The sequence below is a fragment of the Haliaeetus leucocephalus genome, unplaced genomic scaffold (assembly GCF_000737465.1).
Source record: "Haliaeetus leucocephalus isolate CR32 unplaced genomic scaffold, Haliaeetus_leucocephalus-4.0 Scaffold545, whole genome shotgun sequence".
Taxonomy (NCBI): Eukaryota; Metazoa; Chordata; class Aves; order Accipitriformes; family Accipitridae; genus Haliaeetus; species Haliaeetus leucocephalus.
Window position 1 is genome coordinate 2709817 of NW_010972981.1, and position 22249 is coordinate 2732065.

Consider the following 22249-nt stretch of genomic DNA (forward strand, 5'->3'; position numbering starts at 1 on the left):
ATAGTTTTTTGCCCAATACGTATGGTAAGAACAGTATATTACAAAAATAAAAGGTCATTCTCAGTAATGTTTGGAATTCTTTCAGTAGCCCTGAATGTAGCAATCAAGAGGCCACACATGATGTAATCCCAGTTGCTATAATAACTTCAGTGTGGATTTTCAAGAGATATGAAACCACTTCTCAAAAATTGAGTTGTTTCCAAATTCTGGTCCATTATTCAGAAGTCTTTATTTTGCTACAAATTTTGGTGAAATCACATGCACATTGTTAAACTGGATAATAAAATGCTATTTTAAATCATTTAAACAGAATTTTTGACTTGGTTATCCTTATTTTTCTTACTTCTTCAATAACAGTCAACAACAATGACAAAGCTACGGGATAGCTGTGAAAAGTTCAGGCAGCAAAATGTCACACATTGCCAGCTACCTTCTGATGTCTTCCAATCTATGATGGATCAATGAAACAAGGAAATTATGCAAATTCTCTTGCATTTTTCTGCTATGTTTCTTCCTAGAAGATACAGCAACAAGAATAAGCTTGTGTGGCTAAACAGATTATTTATTTGCACAGTTTATACTTCTGCCTCTTGCAAATCACTTTGCTTAGCAGCTTGAGAGTGATCAACTCTCCCGTATCTATCAAGGGAAAGAAGCCTCTGCATCAAAGTTGGCTGCTGCTGGGAACACTCCCCAAAGAGCTTGGCATCATGACTGCACAAGAAAATAGTAAGTTGCTGCAGGATATTCCAAGACTGTTCCTCACTCAATGTTTTATTCTGCACGGATGCTGCTTTTTCATTGGCTTAGTTTGGAAGACAAATCATATTGCAAAAATACACAATACCACCCCATTTTTGTTAGATGCAGTGCACGTAAAACAAATTTTCTTTTGCTATACAGAGTATTCTTTTCAAGGCTTGGGCAGTCTTAGAGTTAATGGATTAGAAAAAAAAAAGAGCAAAATACAGGTATTTCTGGAGACAGTTGCTTCTAATTGATTGACAGTGAAGTAATTGCCTGATTAGTTACCAGCAAGGTGCACAGGAATTAAACCACCCTGCTAAGTTACCACACTTCCACATGTAGAAGAAAGCAGAGCATAATTTGGGACTCTGCCATCAGTCAGGTGCCAGCTGGACATACCTGGATGCCAGTGCTTAAATACTCAGTACTGAATGATTCAGTACCAGGGGTGCAATGGGTTGACCTTGACCAGTAGCTAGTACCCTACCCAGCCCTTCTCTCACTCCCCCTCCTCAACACAGGGAAGGGGAGAAAAGATGAAAGAGGTCATCAGGATAAATACAGGGAGATCACTTACCAATTACCATCACAGGCAAAACAGATTTGGGGAAAATTTAATTTATTGCAAATTAAAATAGATTTGCATAATGAGAAAAAGACAAAAATTAAAGGACCCCCCCACCACACATTTTCCCAGGCTTAACTTCACTCCCAACTCCTCTACCTGTCCCCATCTCCAGGTGGGCAGGCAGAATTGGGAATGGGGGTTATGGTCAGTACAAGTCCTCTCTACAGCTCCTTCCTCCTCACACTTTTCCCCTGCTCCATTGCGGCTTCTCCACAGGCCACAGTTCCTACAGGAAGTATCCAGCTGCTCCAATGTGGGGTCTTCCATGGGTTGCAGTGTGAATATCTGCTCCAGAGTGGTCTCTTCAATGAGCCGCATGGGAATACCTGCTCCACTGTGGTCCTCTCTATGTGGTGCAGGAAAAGACCTGCTCTGGTGCCTGGAGCACCTCCTTCCCCGACCTTGTTGTTCGCCCTGCTGTTTCTCACTCCTCTGCCTGTCCAGAATTTTTGTTCTTTCTTAAATATGTTTCCACAGAGGCACCACAAACCTCACTGATGTGCTCCACTTTCACCTGTTGTGGGTCTGCTGTAGAGCTGGCTGTGCCTAGCACAGGGCAGCCCCTGGCCTCTTCTGATAGATGCCACCCCTACAGCCCTTGCCAGCTACCAAAACCTTGCCATGTAAACCCAATATACAGGGGTATCAGCTCTGGAAGTGTCAGACCTGAATATTTTGGGAGTACTTCAGAGATGGCCCACAGATACTGGAGGAAATTAAGAAGTTTTCTTAAATGAAGATAAGATCATCCAGACATCTTCAGTGGTGGAATCTTTTTTCAGTATTGAGCTAGCACTTAACTTAAATCTGCTCAGTGCAAAAAAGAAGAATGCTTCTAGCGATCTGGAAAATAAACCTTGTTCCATCCTCTCAACTTAAGTCCAAGAATTATTGCCACAGTAAAAGAACAAGACTATTTTATTATTTAGATCATTCATTTTAAAGATGACTACTATAAATACAAAGCACCTGCCTAAACAGAAAATGAACCTGAAGTATTTATATTTAGGTCATTATCTGCTTCACAGGATTTGAATTAAAAAGATTTCAACTTTGAGGATCCATCAGAGCAATGTACAAATTTGAACTTCTTACTCTGCTACTGCCACTTCATTTGGAAATTGTAACAGGAATTACAAATAGCAAATAATAAAGAGAGTTGCACAACTATTAAAAGACACTACTAAGAAGGGAACCATGCTACAGCTTTTGCGAGTCTCCACACTGACTTATGTTAAACACAGAATAATGCATTTTTAAAAATAATACAATTTAAAAAATTTTACAATTCCCTACTGTAAGCATGTAACACTTCAATATATCTAAGCTTTCTTTGGGAAAAGGACAGAAGTGAGGGGTAGGTAGAAAAATAATACATAGTCCTTGACAATAGCTAATTGAAAGAACTTTTCATGAATCATTGCACCTAGAACACAATGCAAATAAAAAGAGCAGGCTGACTTTTCCTGTCTTGATCTTATTTGCTTGTGTTGCTACCACTACAGTAGAAAGCTAGAAAGCTCAAAATGGATATGTTCATGGGAAATGGGAAGTGCAATACAACTTCCCTAGTAGATAAGATAAGATGGCTTGAAACCTTTCTCCAGCTACTGTCTTGTTTCAATACTTCCTTTCATTTCAGTAGCTCTAAACTTCACAGCAAGGCTACTATCTTTAACATCTGCAAAGCACTCCAGCAAACATGGCAGTGTAAGTTCAGAGAATCTACAGTATCTTACACAGTATACAAGTTTTACATTGTAAACTATGCATGCTGAGCACTTACTTTAGGCCCAGATTTTTTGCTGAAGACACACATTTGTAAACTTGCTGTTTAGCCTCATTATAAGAAATTCAAATGATATAAAAAAAGATTTAAATACCTCAACCTCTCGACACTTTAAATTTTCCTTCGACAAAAGATCAATGGATTTTCAAATAGCTGAGGCTGGGGGCAGAACTTTCTTCCCGTCCCTGCCCCTTTCACCCTCTGACTTCCCTTTCATTCCTTAGATTTATGTGGGCTCAACGAGGACCAGAACCTGTCTTTGGGGACTTTGCTCCCTCACAGACATTTTAAACTACTTGTTCTTTATAACCAGCTGCTGAAGTAAGCAACAGGCTATAGTGCTGATTATCAGGAAAGTACTTTTTATTGCCCTTGCAAAAGAAACATACTTCAACCTGGCCAATTGTAAATCTCTAAAATCTGTAATTCATCCATAGCAGAGGTATGTCAAAGCACAACAGATATTTTCTCAGGATTTAATCTGCACAAGGTATTTGCTAAACCCAGGCATGAACTGGTTTCTGCTGACCATGCAGAATAAAAGCAGGAATTCCACAATTTCTTAAGGCTTCTGCTGTTAAAGAGAAAGGATGCTTAAAATTTAAGCTAGAATAGGCATGTTTAGCAAGGTAAATCCATGTCAGAGTTCCCCCCTCAAAAGGATGTGTCACTTAATTAAATGACTGCATCATTAAGCACACACATATGAAATCTGCTTTCATTATGACCAGTGTATTTTTTTTTTTTTTTTTTTTTTTTTTTTTTTTTTAAAGACTTAGTTCTGCAGTTCTACCTTCTCTTAACTTTTTTACCATGATATGTGACATACATGTAAACTTTTCCCTTTGGTCTGCAATATCATTGGATTAACATGCACCCTTGTATCTGTAAAAGACAAATGCTGCTTTTGCCACTGCTTTCAGTCACACATGACAGTTACAACCCTTCCTGAAAACAGCTGCTAATCCAAATCAAGTTCAAAGTCCAAAACACTCTTATGATTCTACTGTTACCAGTTTTGGATAGCAATATTCCTTGAGGTGAAGAAATTATTTCCTTTTTGTAAATGATAGTGAGACAGATTTTTATTTTTCTAGCTTTACTCTCAATTAAGAAAGTTGCACTGCTCTAAAATGATTAAGGCACGAAGTATGGAAATTTCCTCCTAAATTAAAGCTTCTTTCCACCATTCTAACCAGTCTGTATTTAAAGAATCAAAGTGTCTAAGGGCTCACACAGACAGAATGACCTTTGCTCTCTGAAATTCCAGTATCTCTCTTTTCTCAGAAGGCAGTTCTTAGAGCCATTTCTTCAACAAAATCTTGAACCACTGTTACCTGTGACAACCACAGGTGAGCTGACTTAGATTCAGTATTCTAAAGCTGAGAAATTCCAGTGCCACTTAAATATTCTCATTTATGAGTGCCTGTGTTATCTGCTAACACGCAATATGAAAAATGTTTCTAGAAAGAATGTGGTGGTTTTTTTTAAAGTTATCTTATAACATTTTACCTGGTGTTTAAAGGAAAATGTATGAGTTTCCTTTAAGTGTTAAGTTGATGCAATGCCAATTTTCCTTAAACCTTATTTTAATCACATAGCATAATTTTTTTTCCCTATATACTGATTACTAGTTTGGAAAGACAAAACTTATAGATATTTGACACAGACACTTTTTTTTTTTTAAAGAGAATAAGACATAAGGTAATAAATGACAGCAAAACACAGATAAGCAGATACAGAAATTTACCTTGCTGAGTATTCTGTTCTTGAGTTCGATTCACAGTGAGGTCTAGAGGGCTATCCTGTTCTTCCTGAAGGGAGTTTTCCGTTTGGTTCATTTGGATACTTTTACATATGAGACTTGGTTCAAAGGATGAACCATTTCTGTTCTCTTGAATTTTGCTACTTTTTGAAATGTACTCAATCGCAAACTGACGGATCATTTTTTTCATTAATTCCTGAGCAACTAGGGGAATGTTAGGATCACAGTTCTGAGGAAGATCTAGGAATAAAAAAAACAACACCACAGGCAACAGATGTATTAAAAAAAACAAATTTAGTTACTTTTCTTTAAATAAAGAAATTCCTATAAGCACAATAATTGTGTGTAGTAAGTACACGTGTAATCAACACATTCAGATGTCTAGGAAGTTTTTCTTATGAGCATTCCTAACTGGAGGTCACTTGGAAGAACATGTTTAGCACATACCAGTAATTTTTACTTTATCTCTCTGTCACAGCATGCAAGTAAAACCATGTGGGTAGATAAATAATGCAAGTATAGGAGTCAGAATTTGTATTTATTAGTCACATTTTCATTTGCAGACTGTTCATTTTCAGTTTTGAAAATGGAGTTTTGAATAAAAATAGTGAAACTTAAATAAAGCTATGAACTAATACATAAAGAAGTTACTTTCAAAGAACAACTATAAGAAAAATAATTAAAGTGCAGTTCTATAGATTAGTCCTTTTCATAACATAAAACATTTGGACTTTTGAGGAGCTGATCTTAAAAAAAAAAAAAAAGAAAAAATTTGTTTCACCTACATGCTAGATTATAATCCCCACTGTAGATTCAGGATTGCAATGTCAAAACTGATACGATAGTACTTGAAATGTCCCATACAAACTGTAGTATATAAGCAATCGAATTTTACAGTAAAGTTGTAAATTTTTTATTGTAAAACCTTACAGGATTTCCAGGACATATTCAAAGTGCTACCAATGAAAGCATTTGTGAGAAAAGCTTTATTTCCTATTCTAAACTGGATGTACCCTATTTTTTGTTTGTGTATGTAACAGTCCCACAGAAAGAAGTGTTTTGTTTTAAAAACAGAAAAATAATAAAAGGATCAAACATGAGATACCTATGACTTTATTTTAATGCTATCTGTCAGCTACAAAAAAGTTAAACCTCTTATTAACAAGCACAGCTGAAACTAAGTTTGTGAATCACTGAAAAAAGAATCCCAATATAAATAGAAGTACCAGAAAGATCAACAAAATAAAGATACACTACTCAGCATAAGTAACAATGTAATTAAGAAACTCACTTAGAGTAGGCTGCGTTACTCATCAATGCAATACTGCATTGATGACTGCAATACTTCATTTCACAAGACAAGTACAATTGCCCATACTCAAAGATCTATGTTCTTCCTTAAAGTGGCAGTAGTAGTACTCATTTCACTATCCCACTCTTCCTTCTTTCCTTCAACTCTACACACACACAAAAAACAAAAATATCTTTTTCAGTGTTTTAACCACTGCCCATCCTTGAGTTCATAGGTAATGAGTGAAACCTTTCATCAAGAAGGGATAGAGATTTAAAGTGTGAATGTGATACAGAAGAATTAGCTTTTAGGTCAGCCTTGATTGCCCAAAGGAAATGCTAAAGGACACGGTGGCAGTTACTGGGATACTTAAATCAGCCTGAAACTGATAAGAGAGACTATAAACTGAGTTTTGTTTTCGTGGAAGCAGAGAAACTGAAGGACTGGATTGGGCAGATGTTTGCATGTAAAGTATAAATTTCCTAATAGATAGTTTGGAATATCACACAGCATATTTGCTCAAACATTTTATGCCAATGAAGCTTTGTCCATCTACTAGCAAGAGAGTGACCACTGAGACATATCAAAGAATGCTGCTAAAGTTTAGGACGAATGCATAGAAGTTTAGGGTTTTTTTGTTGCACGTTTATTCAAAATACATTCCGTTTTGAGAATTTATTTTCACCAACACAGTATTGCAAGGAATTACAAACATGCACATATGCGATCTGCTGTCTAAAGCATACAAGAGGGCAGCTGACTGTTCAGATGCTTCTTGTCAATACCTTTTGGCTGGCCCTTCAGTAATGCTTTATGAGATAAGGTGAAGCTCCAACACCTTCAAAGACTGAGTATATGCTAGACACCTTGGCTTCAAGAGGCCTTATCCAAGGCATAACAAAACAAGCCTGCTTATGGTTGGAGCTCTACCTTCTGACAATCTTTCAACCAATCTCTACCAAAATTTCTAAAATTGATAGCAGTTTTTAAAGGAGAGGTATATGAGGTAAAATTCTAAATGGTGGAGGATACCTACAAAGAAAAATATCTCTGCCCATCATGTAACACCCAGGCACAGGTATTCTTTGCTTATTGGTATTTCCCAATTCCTAAATAATGAATCCAGTAAATGTTCAACTGGAATTTTATCATCCTAGAGACACGAGGAAAGAAAAAAATTCAACGAAAGATACTGAAGCAGTAAGGCAATAGGTGAAAAAATGCTAATGTAGATGCAAAAAATAACAAAAGAACAAGGGAAGTTTAGAGATGGAATTGAAAAACCTGAATTATCCAAGAACAAAAGTAAGTGTCTGCATGACAGGGGAATCATAGCTTTAGACAATGAAAAGCTAAGCTATTGGTCAGTAGTTAAAAACAAACCCAAACACAAGCAAACAAAAATCTGGCAGCCAGTAATCAAGAAACTAATACAAAACAAAACATATGAAACATCATCAACACTGAATAGTCTACCAGATATCTGGTTTGGAACAACCCTGATTATAAAGAGAAATTAGTTTGTTGCATGCACCCAAGAAAAACTTCTTTGAAGATTTCTGAAGAACAAGTGATCATCAGTGGAAATGGGAAAGACAGTTACTTTACATCCTGGTATGATCTGTGCACTTAAAAAGCAAAGGATCATAAAGCACAGGGGATGGCTACCATTAACTGGAAAACACAACAGCCTGGAATAAATTTCTGCTTATTAATCACCATCCCCAGCATCAATTATTATAAAACTGCAAGACAAAACTCCTTCAGAACTGCCAAGTTTCTCTTGCCTTTCTATTCCATTTTAGAATCTTCACACTGGTAATATCCAAGCATGAATCGCTTTTAGACACTTGCAGGAGAAGCCTATTTCTTCCATTAGGAGCAAAGTCATCTTTTGACCTAGTTGGAATAACAAAAGACTTTTTTTTTTTCTCTTATATTATTTTCTTTAATTTTTTTTTTTCTTCTAATAATTTCCAAATACTCCCTATGGGAGAATAAATGCAGCAAAATTTCTCACATATTCAACCGCTACAGCTACTGACAGTTAACAGATTTTAAGTTACTCTAAAAAGGCAATACTGGGGTGGGAGGGAAGTATCTCATAGCATATTATCTGGAAGATGTGCTCCAGGGGTGCATCTGAAGTGCTTTTGCTGCTAATGCAAATTCAATCTACAGGGCTAGACCACACAGTTAGTCTAAGCTTAACTGCCATAAATGCAAATAGTGTTGCTATCACATCAACTGTTCTATTGTGTAAGTGATTAAATCGTAATTCATGTTGGAAGGACCTTGGGAGGTCTCTAGTAAAACTGCCTGATCAAAGCAGAGCTGACTACGAGATCAAATGAGGTTGCTCTGGGTTTTATCTAGTTAGGTCTTGAATACTTCCATGGATGGAGACTGTACAACCTCTCCAATTAGCCTGTTCCACTGCTTGCCTGTCCTCATTTTTCCTTACGTAAAAAAGAACATCTCATTTCAATTTGTCTGTAATCTTCCATTGTCCTGCTACGCACCATTGGAACGATTTTGACCCTGCCTTCTCAGTAACCTCCTCAGAGGTACTGGCAAGCTGCTCTTGACCCATTCCTATTAACACTACTTTGCTTCCTAATATAGAATAAAGCTGTGGATGCATAACTTGTATTATGAAGTAATAATTGTATTAAGAAATAACTTGGAGTATTTTTAAGTTAGAAATAATTTCCCACAGCTCTCCAAAGGACATAGAACAGAAATGAGAGAGATGTTAGATATATTCAAAGAAAAGAAGAGTTATATGGTTTCATATACTATTTTCTTTTTACAAACTGTACATTTCTTTAAAGAAAATAGACTTTTTAAGGGTAAATGCAACTTTTATATAATGCTTTATCAGTATAAGACTCCTGAGTGATCAGGATAGGGTACACACACTTGAAGTGTATTATATAAAGTCTAATTACTTACGTTCAATGGCTGTAAGTCTGTATTATTATATAAGTACACACTGAAAACATGTAGAGACCTGTAACTTTAAGTTCACAGTGGTAAAAGGTTTCACTACCCATGGGAAATTTGTAATTAGCCATATAAAAATTTTAAATGCAATTTAATATATTTTGGGGTAAGAAAAGTATTAGGTCTCTGAGCTTAGTAACACTGGCAAATATTTCTTAATTGTTATCAGCAGATGGCACCAAATATACTTTGTATGACCTAAAAAGTCTTTATTCTAAGATGTTTTATTAGGAGTCATGATTATAGCTACTTACAAAGTTCTAGATCTACACGCCTACATCTGTTTAAACTTCTGTTTTTCACAGAGTTGATTTAAAACACAAGGCAGCTGTAATTACTCCATGGAACATGTATGTACATACATACTACTTCAAACCGAGCAGAACAGTCTCTAAGGATTTGGAGTAAAAGGCAGCTCTGATGTTCCTCTAGTTTCTTGCAGACCACTGTAGACCTCCTGATATTATTAGGATAAGAGAAGGTTAAATGACACATTTGTGTGATATAATCTCTCTTGTGATTGTCAAGATTACAGTCAGAATGCAAGGGAAGGCAGTAATAGAGACGATGTGTAATTATGACTAATTGCAATGATTTATTTTAATTCAAAGCTCACATTTAGGATTAAGACTTCCTCATTTAAATATTCAAATCCATACCCTTAACTATTCTGTACATTAACGCTATGTGTGATCATTAGACTGCAATGCACAATCTAAGAACTGATTTAACTGATAGTTCAAACTTACACATGTATTTGGCAGGACAATGGACAAGGAGTTAAAAGCTCCCAAAATAGTGCTTCACAATAGTATTCTATTTCTTGAAAAACAGTGTTTTTTCATTAAAAAGTCAATAGTGACTTAATTTCTCTTCTCTCTTCCTGCAGTGGAAATCAGCAGGGAATCACAGCCCCCCTTGTACCTTACAATCCTCTTGTGTGAGTAGCAGAATGAAGAACACCTGGTTGCCTATCAGCATGTTTCCTATATTCACTCCAGCTCTCCCCTTTTCACAAAAAGGCCATGTTTTCTAGAACCACCCTACCTCAACAGCCACCAAACTGTCCCAGCAATATTCTTAGCTCTACTCAAACTTGTCCAGCTCAGTCAGATCACTAGCAAGTTAAAAACAGAATACAGCAATTTATTCTGAGCCATGTATCATGATTAGTTTAGTTAACTTGACTGGTCAACAAACATTGGGAATAAGGGTGAAGTTCACTCTAGTTTTCTGTTCTTGTAAACATTCAATGTTTTTCCTTCCTCTACTCAGATGGTAATTTTCATTACATACAGTCATATTTCTAAGGATTTTCTTCAACGTAGTTGAAAATTACCAAGAAATTCAGAACTCAGTAACACTGGCAGGCAGGCAGTCAACACAAAAAGTATGTTTCACTTCCTTATGAAAGCAGCTGAAATCCTGCTAAACATTCTTTCCTGATGAACTTGAGGAAGAGGGATAGCAAAGATGTCATACAAGTTTACTGCACAAGCTGCGACAGTTCTTACAGAAAACCTTCCAGATTTTGAAAGGACAAATTAGATTTCTTAAAATTATTAATAAAAAGGAACTGCAGGTATTGGATCAAGTAGTGTCCACATTGCAAAACTACATCTCAGAAAGTAACACTTTTTTGTAGTCTGAGATTATGTGTGCAAGATCACATTTTCATAGGTTTGCCAAATTACATATACATTGTGCCATAATCATAACCAGCTCGTGACATCTATGTATCTGAGATATAACTAAGCAAAGAACAGGAGAACTCAGAGAGTTAAATGAAGGTATATGGTATGGTGTAAGAAAGCCATAGTTATGAATGGAAATATTTTAGAATGCTAGACAGATACCTAGAAACAAGGAAGAACTTCAAAAAGCTTAGAGGGAAATTATTTTGGTATGGAAAATACGGCACTGAGGATACTTGACAGAGCTGCTCAGAGAATCTGGAAAGATTCAGGTCATCCTGACCATTTTCTCCCTCTAATCTTGTGTCTCAATTCCTTAATTTCTACAAAAGCTTTTCAGGTTTCTTCTTCTCCTGGCAGATAATGTCCTGCAGATAGAACCTGATTCACAACCGTGAAGGTATTTAAATAACCTTTTATATTTTGTTGGTTTTGTTTAAAAAGGTCACATTAATATTACATTAAAAAAAAGCTTCCAAGAACATACAATGTGGGTCACTACAAACCCAGAAAATTATTAAAGCATGATCAAAATGGGTGATTAAGCTCTTAAACAACTATAGTTCTGCCTTTTAATGATAATCATATATGCCACAGTCTGTAGTATTCATAGGAAAAAACCAGAAGAGACTAATATGTATTTTTTAAAGCACATCATGGTTTTTCCTCATAACTGCTTCTTTGAAGAAAGAAAATGGATGTGTTTTAATGTTATGTAAGTGGAAAAGTATCACAGGCTACTCTACAACACCAAATGGGTAAAGAGAGATGTCATACTTAGGAAGAAAGCATCTGGGTTTCAGAGACATTGTTTAATGGAAACAATCAATGTTTGATGACAAAAATTACCTTGGCTTTACTGAAGTGTCTGCTGAGGATAGGCCTTTTCTACAGACAACTGCCTACCAAACTGGTCTTTCGCTAACATGTAGTGAAGATAGGCTCCTAATAGGAAGACTTTGTTACTTACAGCCTCTCAAGAGTTTACCCATCTTGGCAGTAATTCTATCATCCTCTTAAAAGGAAAGCGGAATCATCTTTGTCTGAGATTCTAGAGATAAATCCTCATCTACGAATGCCTGAAGGTTGTGTGCTGTAGACAGTGATATATACTAACTTGTTCTAAAATAAAAGGATGAGACCAATAAACGCAACTTTCCCATTTGCTCACTAGTCTTAGAAGTTGTTCAGAGGCTCTAAATGAAACCATGCTAATTACAATAGTAAGAGACAGCATATGATCTTGAGCAGTTTGCAACCAAAATAAGTGAAACAAGTGTTACTTCCATTTTAAAGCCAGCCAGCCAAGAATTTTACATTTTTTTTGACAAAGGGAAACTGTTTTAGTACCAGGTATAAAAACTGTTCCTTAGCTAAACAATTACTTGACATTTTTTTGATTCCTTTTTTCTTAAGTTGCTAACTGATCTCAAAAACCTACAAAAACTCAGAAAGCAGACTTGGGATTTTCCTCGTAAAACTCTTCATCTTACTTCTACAAAGCCAAGACAATTACTTAAATACCTCATAAATTGGTTTCACATGCCCTTTGCAGATACAAAATTTTTTTTCCTTTTCACTTCCCATAATTTGAACAACTTAAGAGATTTTGCTGGAACCTGAACTGAAGTAATATTCTTAGAAAACTCTTCAGCAAAGTACCTCTTACCTAGGAATACACAAGTCCTTCAGAGAATCACAAGAACAACTGAAAAAGACTTTGGTTTTGTTTTTCTATAGACAAAACCTTTTTAACCTAGCATTACTGATCTGGCAGATCAAAAAAACCTAAGGAAGATGTTAAAAGCCAATGCTCTTTGTGAAAAACTTCACAGAAGTCACTCTGGTAAGGTGAGGTCATGCCAAGTTTCACTTCTCCCATGATAAAAAGTTCCTCTCAAGGAGTATCAAAACCCAGCATCTCCAGCAGAAGCATAAAGCAGGCAAATGTTGAGAAACACTGTACATCAAGACCCAAGAAAAAAAAAAGATCTGAGAATGCAGAAATTTGAAGGAATTAATATACCTGTCTAGGGAGATGCCATGCGGCTGGGCCTGCAATGAAAATATTATAAGAATTTCAGAAGTAATGAGGTCGCAACTTCCCTGGACATTTTATTTTGAATGGAAGATAGTTGGTTTTAAAGAAAGCCAAGGAAGGAAGATGGACTCAAAGTGCCGTTGCACTCCATTTAAACTTCTTTAAAGCCCTAAGCAAAGCGTAGGCTGACCAGACAGATACTCCATACACAAGATCCCACTCACCCCATGTTCAAGGGCATAGTAATCTCTTCCTGCTACAGCAAGGTAAGGGAAGAAAGTTAAATTTGTTTTTTTCCTCCCACTTATGTGAAGGAAGAGAATGTGTCTGACTCTCTCTAATTCTTTGTTAGAGCAAGAGAGGGCTGTCACCCTAGTCATAGTCAGCTATTTTGACATCCAATTACACCTACTAAACCCAAGAAAGTTGTAGTTACTGAATAGTGCTGCATTCACATTACTTACACAGAAATTTAAGGAAGAAAATGAGTATTTTTGCTGCTGTTGACAGTGACTAGCTAAATAACTCACATGAACCAAGCTGACTTGTCAGTCACTCATGTACTGCTATAACTTGCTGAGTGCCAAAGAACAAGGATAGTCAAAGAATCAACGAGCTACTAAATACCATATTTTGACAAGAATTTTAAACCTTTGACTTGGATGTATTTGAAGTAGCAGCTTTTGTGTGAGAAGATCCCAAATCCCATTTTGTAATCTGTAAGACATTCTCTCACCTAAAACAGTCTTCCTGCTGAAAACTAGAAATGAAAGTTTAGGAACAAAAAAATGTTTAAATGCTTAGAATTCCAGAGAATTACACCTGAAATTGGCATGAAAAAAATTAGCAGCTCATTATAAAAAAAGATAAAAATACATAATGAACAGGGATTCAAGAGTGTACCACACAATGCAACAGGACTAACAGCAATGGCCAGTAGGAAGAATGGTGCTTCATTTGGTGATTCAAGTTAGCAAAGAAAAAGATTAAGGAAAATCAAAGGAATAAAGAAGAAAAACAGCATTCAGTAGATAAATAAAGCCTACTTAAGAATCAAAATCAACCCTAAATCACTTGATTCTTCTAGATTTGTGTCATATCTCTTGATATAAAAGACATGCTTTTATTACCTTTCTTTCGAAAGAGTGCATTTAGATAGTTTTCTGCTTGGCATTCAATCTTATCAGTGTTGGACTGGCCCTGAGATGACAGTTCCTCTGTAGGCGTTGACTGTGAAGAACCAATAACTGATGCACGATCCTAGAAGAAGACATATGAAGAATGTAACATCTTTCAGAAGTCAGTCTACTGGCAGTACAATACACAATTAAGTTAGAGCTATTGAGTAAAAAAGAACCACTAAAAAGATATTTACTATAAAGCCTTCACTCACTCTACACTTCACTCTGAGCCAAACTATCTTGAGTCAAAATGAAGTATTAACCTATTGGCAAAATGCAGTTCTCCCATTCTTACTTTCATACCAAAAATTGGGTGTTGAGGGGAGTCATGCTTGAGTATCATGTTCATACTTACACTGACTGCTTCTTTGTGTAAGTTACAAAAGGAACATTTCTCATCCATAGACCAGTCAGTTAGCTCTTCTGGCTCACAGTCTTAAAAGAAGAAAAAAAGCTAGATGTTTTAAACAAGTAAAAATGAATTTTGAGAACAAGATACACATCCTATAATTCTCTTAAATAAACTCCATCATAATCCAATATGCATTTATTGGTACAACGTAGTCAGCAGTAATCAATTTTTCAGATATTTCCCAAGTCTTGTCTGTCTCACGTGGCTCAACCTGCAAATAGCAGAAGGCACCTTTCTTAAAAGGAAAGGTAAACTCATGCATTTCAACTGATTACCTGTAACAGTTACCGGAGGCATCTGAATACTGTAAATAAAGCTCTGAACTCCAGTCATCGTTCCTTTTAACAAAATGTGCAAACTTGTAGTAAACTAAACTAGGAATTAGGATATGGACTCCTCACCATTTGAGCTACACATGTTGTACTTACAATATTTTAATTGATTTGATACCATCACTACAGGTAAACCAAAACACTATACGCACTTGTAGCACTTGATTTATTTGGAAAACTTTAACTTTACATGTTTTATCAGAAGATGTTCTTTGGTCTTGAGGGAATATAGGACTTAAACAGATTACGTATATCAAGTCCAGTCTTCTACTGAATGGAGACTCACCATCTGTGTTCTTTAAACAAGTTATTAAACTCCATTTTAAAAGTTAAAGAGTTTTCCACCGCATACCTTTCTCTTCCCAAACCACCAATTGCTTTAAAGCTTTTCCCAAACCAACTGTGCTAATAGTTAAAATTAACCTTCTCATTTCTTGTTTAAATTTAGTGACAGCAAGTTATTCCAGTTTGCTTTTGTGGCAACATTGTTCTTATACCCATGAACAGTAACTGTTTAGGTAGTTAGCACTTTGATGTATTTACAGAGAAGATTATCATTATCCCCCCTTTACGCTTCATTTTGCTAGGCTAATCTAGTCCGCCCAGTTTTCTCTCATGAGTCAACCCTATCTTCTCCGCACCATTCTCACTTGAACAACTGTTTCCAGAACACAGCTGACCAAGATCTCAAGATGATGCCTTTCTTTTACATTTACACTAGACTTCCTTAATCTGTAGACAGTACTCTTCCTACACTATCCTAGTTGCACATGAGTATCACAGGTGAATACGAACCTGATTAATTACAACACCAAGGTCCTCTCCATCCCATTCATTTCCAGTTCATGTGCTTACACCCTAAACAACTTATTTCCCTCCTTATTAATTACCAAATATGTTTCCTCCTTGTCTCTGTAACACTAAGTTACAATCACAGTTCTGTTAGGGAGGTTCTTGAGATTATCTGCTTTCAATAACGCTCTGTGGTAGGTTGACCATGGCTGGTTGCCAACCACCACCCAGTCATCTTCTCACTCCCCCTCCTCAACAGGGCAGGGGGAGAAAATAAGATGGAAAAACTTGTGGGTCAGGATAGAGACAGGGATATCATTACCAATTACTGTCACAGGCAAGCCAGACTCAACTTGGGGAAAATTAATTTCATTTATTGCCAATAAAAATAACAAGAAAGGCAAAACTAAAACCACCTTACACCCCTTCTTCCCAGGCTTCAACTTCACTCCTTCATTCCTGACTCTTGTACCTCCTCTCCCACCCCAAACAGCACAAGGAGGATGGGGAACAGGGGCTGTCCTCAGTTCACAACAGTTCTTCTCTGCCTCTTCCTTCCTCACATTTTTCTCCTGCTCCATTGTGGGGTCCTTCCCACAGGATCCAGGCCTTCATGAACTGCCCTAGCATGTATCTTTTCCATGGGACACAGTACTTCAGGAAGGGACCGCTCCACAGGCCCACAGTTTCTGCCAGAAATCCCGCTCCTGCATCAGCTCCTCTCCACGGGACACACTTTCTGCCAGGAGCCTGCTCCAGCATGGCCTCTCCACGGACTGTAGCTTCCTTCAGGGCATCTCCACCTGCTCCAGCATGGGGTCCTTCATGGACTGCAGTGTGGATATCTGTCTGACATGGTCCTCTACAGGCTGCAGGTTCTACCTGCTTCACCATGGTCCTCTCCATGGGCTGCAGGGGAATCTCTGCTCTGGTGCCCACAGCACCTCCTCTCCCCTCTCCCTTCTCGGACCTTGCCATCTGCAGGGTTGTTTCCCACTCCCCTCCTCCCCCATGCCCCCAGCTGCTGAGCTTTTACTCTTTCTTAAATATATTACCACAGAGGCACTACCAGAAATAAGAACCTAATTTTTTCGGATTTGAGTGCAAACATAAACCAAGTGACACTGTATTATTATTTAAATCTAGTTTACTCAGCTCTAAAATACTAATTTAGAACAGGATTCTGCATTAACATGTTATATGCTTCCAGGGATGCAAACCAGCAGTTTTGACAAGTCGGACAGCTGATGAACAAAAACAGACACTGGATTTTTCTTGACTGGACAGTAACAGAAGATAATGAGTTATTCTTGCTGAATTAATGTAGTTGTCCCAGCCTGTTAGAGCTATTCCTTTAAGATGTCCACAGATGAAAAACCCCACACTATTCTTTCATAACAAGTTCATGTTTTCATAATTTTCCTTGCAACCACAATAAATTTACTTATGGATGTTGCGATTCTGCGTGTAACTACAAGACAGGTTTTGTATTTTCAGAGAAATTCTTCTGCCTTGGAATCCTGAAGTTCCACTATTAAAAGTCTAGAGAGCAATTCTTGTGTGTTGCCAAAAAAACAAACCTTGAGAAACATCAGCTCTACATAACACTAAATTTATTCAAAGAAGTACAAGCTATGTACAGCATAACACATTAAGCACGCCAGTGAGCTAAGCAAAACTACCATCAGATAGCAGATGTATACCACATATATCAAATGCCAGGCATCCAACAGTCTCAGGTCACCACCACAGGAAACATACTGAGATCAGTATTAGTTTTTAACTACAGATAGACACAACCATTATCTCAGAAAGATCAGAGGCACAGACGGCACTTTAAGCAGAACAAACTTTCTCTTAGCTGCATTCAATTTAGGATCATGATCATCTCCCCTCCCCATTTTATCTTGCTTGGGGTCAGTTGATGAAAGATTTGCTGACAACCGACAACACTAGCCAGCCCATGAGAAAAAGTTGTTATGATTGTGCAAAGAGCATTTTAATACAAAGCATGGTACAGATTACTTGAAACCTAAGTCACTTAGTACAAAGCTGTTAAATCTATTTCAAGTTTTTAGGAAAAAAAATGGTGAACTTTGACAAAAAAATACTACCTTTTTTCATTTCTTAAGCTATTCAAATCTTTGTTTCCCCAAACCATTTTTCCCAAGGAGTCATGCTGAATTAAACAAATACAGACATCTGCAGTACTGAACAGATTCCATATTTATCTCTTAAAATGTGAAATAGTTGTCTAGTAAATCTAAATGAGATAGCTTAAAAAATTCAACCCTTACTTTCCAGTATTTTCTGCATTATTATAATAATGTCCCAATAAATTTTCCAGCTATTTGTCACAAATCGTCCCCTTCCTTTTTATAAGGCACTACTGCTTCCTATTAAGTACATTAGAGTATCTGAGGTGTTTATGTTTCTTCATCTTTTTAATTTCATAAAAACTTGAATTATATTAGGAAATCAGTGTTTCTAATACAATTTTTCACTCCATTACTTTATACATGAATAAATATTCCAGACAACCTAAGGAAAAATAAAACACAGCCTTAAATAAACCTTGCATCCTGTATAAAGAGTTTTTTTTTTTCCCTGGCAGAGAAAGAATGATAAGAGAGCTGCTTTTCTCCCACAAGACACTGTTTTTCCTCTGTCCATAAGGGACTAGAACCCCAGCACATAATCCCCAAAAAAGAAAATACACACATACCAGATGATTAGAGGAAAAGCTTTCTAACAGTTTGGCTAAATATCTGTAAGTAAATTGTTACTCTTTACATTCAACACGTGAATCTACTTAGCTGAAAATGGGTATAAGCAAAGGATTAGAAAGCCCTAAGGATTCAATGACACAAAAAGCCTTGAGCTCGTTCAGAGCATGACCAAGGCCAGACACCAAGACATGGAACTGGACACCTTTGCAACCAGAAGCTGCACTATCAAAGCAGTTGGGAGAAGAGAAAAAAGAAAAAGAAAAAAAACAAAAGGTGCTGAACAATGGAGGTGATGTGAACCATTTAAGCAAGCCTAAGGTAAGCCCTACCTATACATTATATAAGAATTTCAAGATAGCGAAAAAAAATCTTGCCATCTTCAGGTAACTATTTGTTATTATGGGTGGCTACTTCAGTTTAATTAGTTTGGCTTCTCAGCAAGGTAGTTTGAGGTTTACAAGGTATTTTCTTTGAAAATTAAAAAAAACTAGTAAAACTGAAGTTTATCTTTTACCATTTACATTTGTCATTACAATTTATTATTCTCTCAAGCAACTTTGAGAGAATACTATACAATAATTTAAACTATATATCAAATTCTATTTCAAGACAGAACTAAGGAGACAATAGATCAATTAAACACACACGTTACATTTTAAGCACATTATTAATTTTTTTCCTACGTTACAAACAATAGATAAAACCAACAATGTAAGAGAAAAAATGCTATTGTAGCTAAGCAGCATGTATTTCAGGCACAATTCTAGATAAAAAAGCCATATAATTTCTTGAGGTTTGTTCAAGGAAACATTCACTCTTGCTAATGAGGCATGATGCTGCATGTTGACAGTACTGGTTCAGTGGTTATGATGAGGAAAATGGACATCTTACAAGACGCAGTGATTTAGGGATGTTGCTAAGAGTTGAAAAACTTGGGTTCCGATTCTGATTCTATCAACTATCTATTTTGTTACCTAAGGCAAGTTATTTACATTCTATCTTAGTTTCATTACCTGTAAAGTGAAAAGTGGCACTTAAATTACGACAGTGGAAAGATTCATAACAAATTTTAATCAAGAGTTCTGTATTGATCTTTATAATGCAATTCAGACCTCAAATTAGAAACAGCCTTGCATCCTATACTAGAAGGTCTACCTCTACTGTGTTTGTACAAAACATGGCAATTTCAGACAGCATTATTGAAGTTACTATATCTATAAAAAAGAAGCAAAAATAGTAAGGTAAGGTGGGCACCCCTTCATCTCTTCTGCAGTTGCTCCAGAAGTAAAAATCAGATATGTCAAACATGGAAATAGGCTTTAACTGTTGAAAAATTCAGGCACATTACTGACAGACATTCTTGCAAAGTGGAAAAATATTAGTTTTAAAACCTTAAATTTTAGATAATCATGAATTTAATTTGCAGGACAGTCACTGGGGCATCAAATATCAAAGGTCCTCTGCAAGCAATCAAGTAGCAGATCTTAAATAGGTTACAAGAAATCTTCAACAGCATGAGGCAAAATAAGCTAAAGCTTTTCCCATGAGACAGCTCAAATATACGCATGCAGGAACTCTAAAGAAGCAATATAACACCTTGTTGTGTACTATCAGGCTCCTTTAACAGTAACACTTATTCTGGTCATTACCTTGGTACTTTCTGCCTTCTTACACAAAAGCAAAAAAAAAAAAAAAAAAAGCGTCCTGAATTTTCTTTCAACATGTAAACCCTTTGATGCAAAAGAATAACAAAGCTTTAATCACTTATCAGTGTAAAGCCCAATACATAGCAACCCATTGGAATTACAGCCAGAAAAAAAGATCCTGTACACTACTGTAACAATGCCCTGTTCCCTTTTCAAAGCAGTAATGTGCTTGCTTATCACAGCAGATGGGAGCACTACTCATGAAAATAAGCTTTAACCCAAATTTACACATTTCTTAAATATTTTTAAGTCTGACTAGTGGTATGTTTAGCTTTATAAGTGGCAAAAAAAAAATATTCTTAAAACATCAGTAGTGTTTCAAGTTCTCCCCCTTTCCCTTGAAAATATTGTAAAATATGCACATGATACAGGCCAAGGAACTTGCACAATATGAAGAGGACAAAACCATAACCAAGTTAAAGCCATCATTCCAAACCTATTCTAATCAAACGTGAACAGTATATGCCACTCTGCCTCATGTACTAGCAGTATATAAGTTACATGCTTTACATACTACACTATCAGATAATAAGTTGTAAAGAAATGAAATGGAACATTTTGGAGGTTCGATAACAGAAAGAACATCTTAAAGCCCTGAAAATTAACTTGATGGAACAATTCTTTCAACACTTCAAAGCAATTTTGTGCTTGATTTTCCTCTTCTGCTTTTGTTAAAGACAGATAAATAGTTTCATACTTAAGTAACTAAGGACTCAGGTATTGACAGCTATTCCAGCAAAACCAAACCCATTTGGAATAAGGCTAGGTCTTATAAGTGTAATGGAAAATATATATACTTCTTCTATACATACACATACACTCTGAAATATAAATACACTTTTTATATTTATACAAAAATACATATAAGTAAAAAGCTTAATTTATATATATAAGATTAAAAAAATATATATAAAGCTTAAACTGTCTTGACCACTACAAGAAAACCAAACTAGCATTCATTACCTTCCTTTTCCCAATTAATGTCAATAGGAAGCTGAGCAGCTTGTTTTCCCTTTCTAAAAGCTGTCAAAAAAGTGAAGTAGGAGATGCAGTATTCCCCAAAAGTAAATATTTCTCAAGAGAGCTTCTCTGGAAAGCTTAGCTAATCCAAAATTTCCCTACATAGAAAGAAAACCTATGTACCATTTTACCTAGTGTTTTGACTATGCACAGTATTGACAAGAACATGATGAAATAAACATTAGAAAGAAAAACAATTGAAGATTTCCTTTTTAGAATTCAATATATACTTTACTTCTAACTAAAAGAAAAACTAATAAATTAAGGTCATTGCACTAAAAGCTGGCTCATTTACCTTCAAATAAACTGAGGTCTCTTCGTAGCCTTGGTCCATAAAGCCCTTCTAAAATACTTTCAAAACCTGGAGACAAAAGAAACATTTAAAACAGTAAATCAAAAGTTTCTCAAAAGAAAGCAAATTCAAGAACACTGGCGCTAAGTATTCTCTAATTCTGAGAGCAATTCCAAAAATTGTTACATTTATCACACAAATATTTACTCCTTCCACTGTAGTACTATTGAACAGAATTAGAAGATAAAAATAAGACAACTGCCATCTGCACACAATCAGCCTATTAAGCCATGCCCCAACAACCTCATTAGACTTAAAATAACTACCACAATCTTAAAGGTGGGAGGATTAGCTTCATAGCTCTACACAAGTGAAGCAGTCTCTCACACTGAGAATTAGAATCATGTATGGAAGGGGGGGGAAGAAAAAGTAGGAAACATTCAAAATCAGAAACTTCTCATTTATGATCACCTGAAATTACATAATCTGAGTAGGCTCATATTTCTACAAATATAAGAAAGCAAGCTTATTTTGCTTTTGATACCATAATGGTTCTCTCTAGTCCTCTGTATCTGTACAAAAATGTTTTAAAATTGAGGATTAGATAAATCCAATTATTTTCCAGATTTACTGGCTAGTCTGTTTAGGTATTTGGTAAAATCACATAGAGTAACAAGGGAGAACAGACATAGAGCAAACCAAACGATTAAAAAAAAACCCCAACAAAAAACCAGAAGAGGAGATGCATGACAACTGGTGAAATAGGGTGAGAATTTACACCACCATCATCAATATAACAGAAGTTTCATTCAATATAGAAACTG

At 36.2% G+C, this 22249-nt stretch overlaps 1 protein-coding gene across 1 annotated transcript in view; it reads right to left on the reverse strand.

Moving 5' to 3' along the window:
• The window catches only part of LCORL (ligand dependent nuclear receptor corepressor-like), a 31782-nt gene extending 10269 nt beyond the window's left edge, over positions 1–21513 (reverse strand). Inside the window, exons 1-4 of the mRNA XM_010576834.1 lie at positions 21429–21513; positions 14498–14577; positions 14092–14221; positions 4915–5169 (exon numbers count right to left, since the gene is read on the reverse strand). Of these exons, the coding sequence (XP_010575136.1) occupies positions 4915–5169; positions 14092–14221; positions 14498–14577; positions 21429–21513 (550 nt within the window). The remainder of the gene's footprint in view (positions 1–4914; positions 5170–14091; positions 14222–14497; positions 14578–21428) is intronic.
• Positions 21514–22249: the final 736 nt, after the last annotated feature.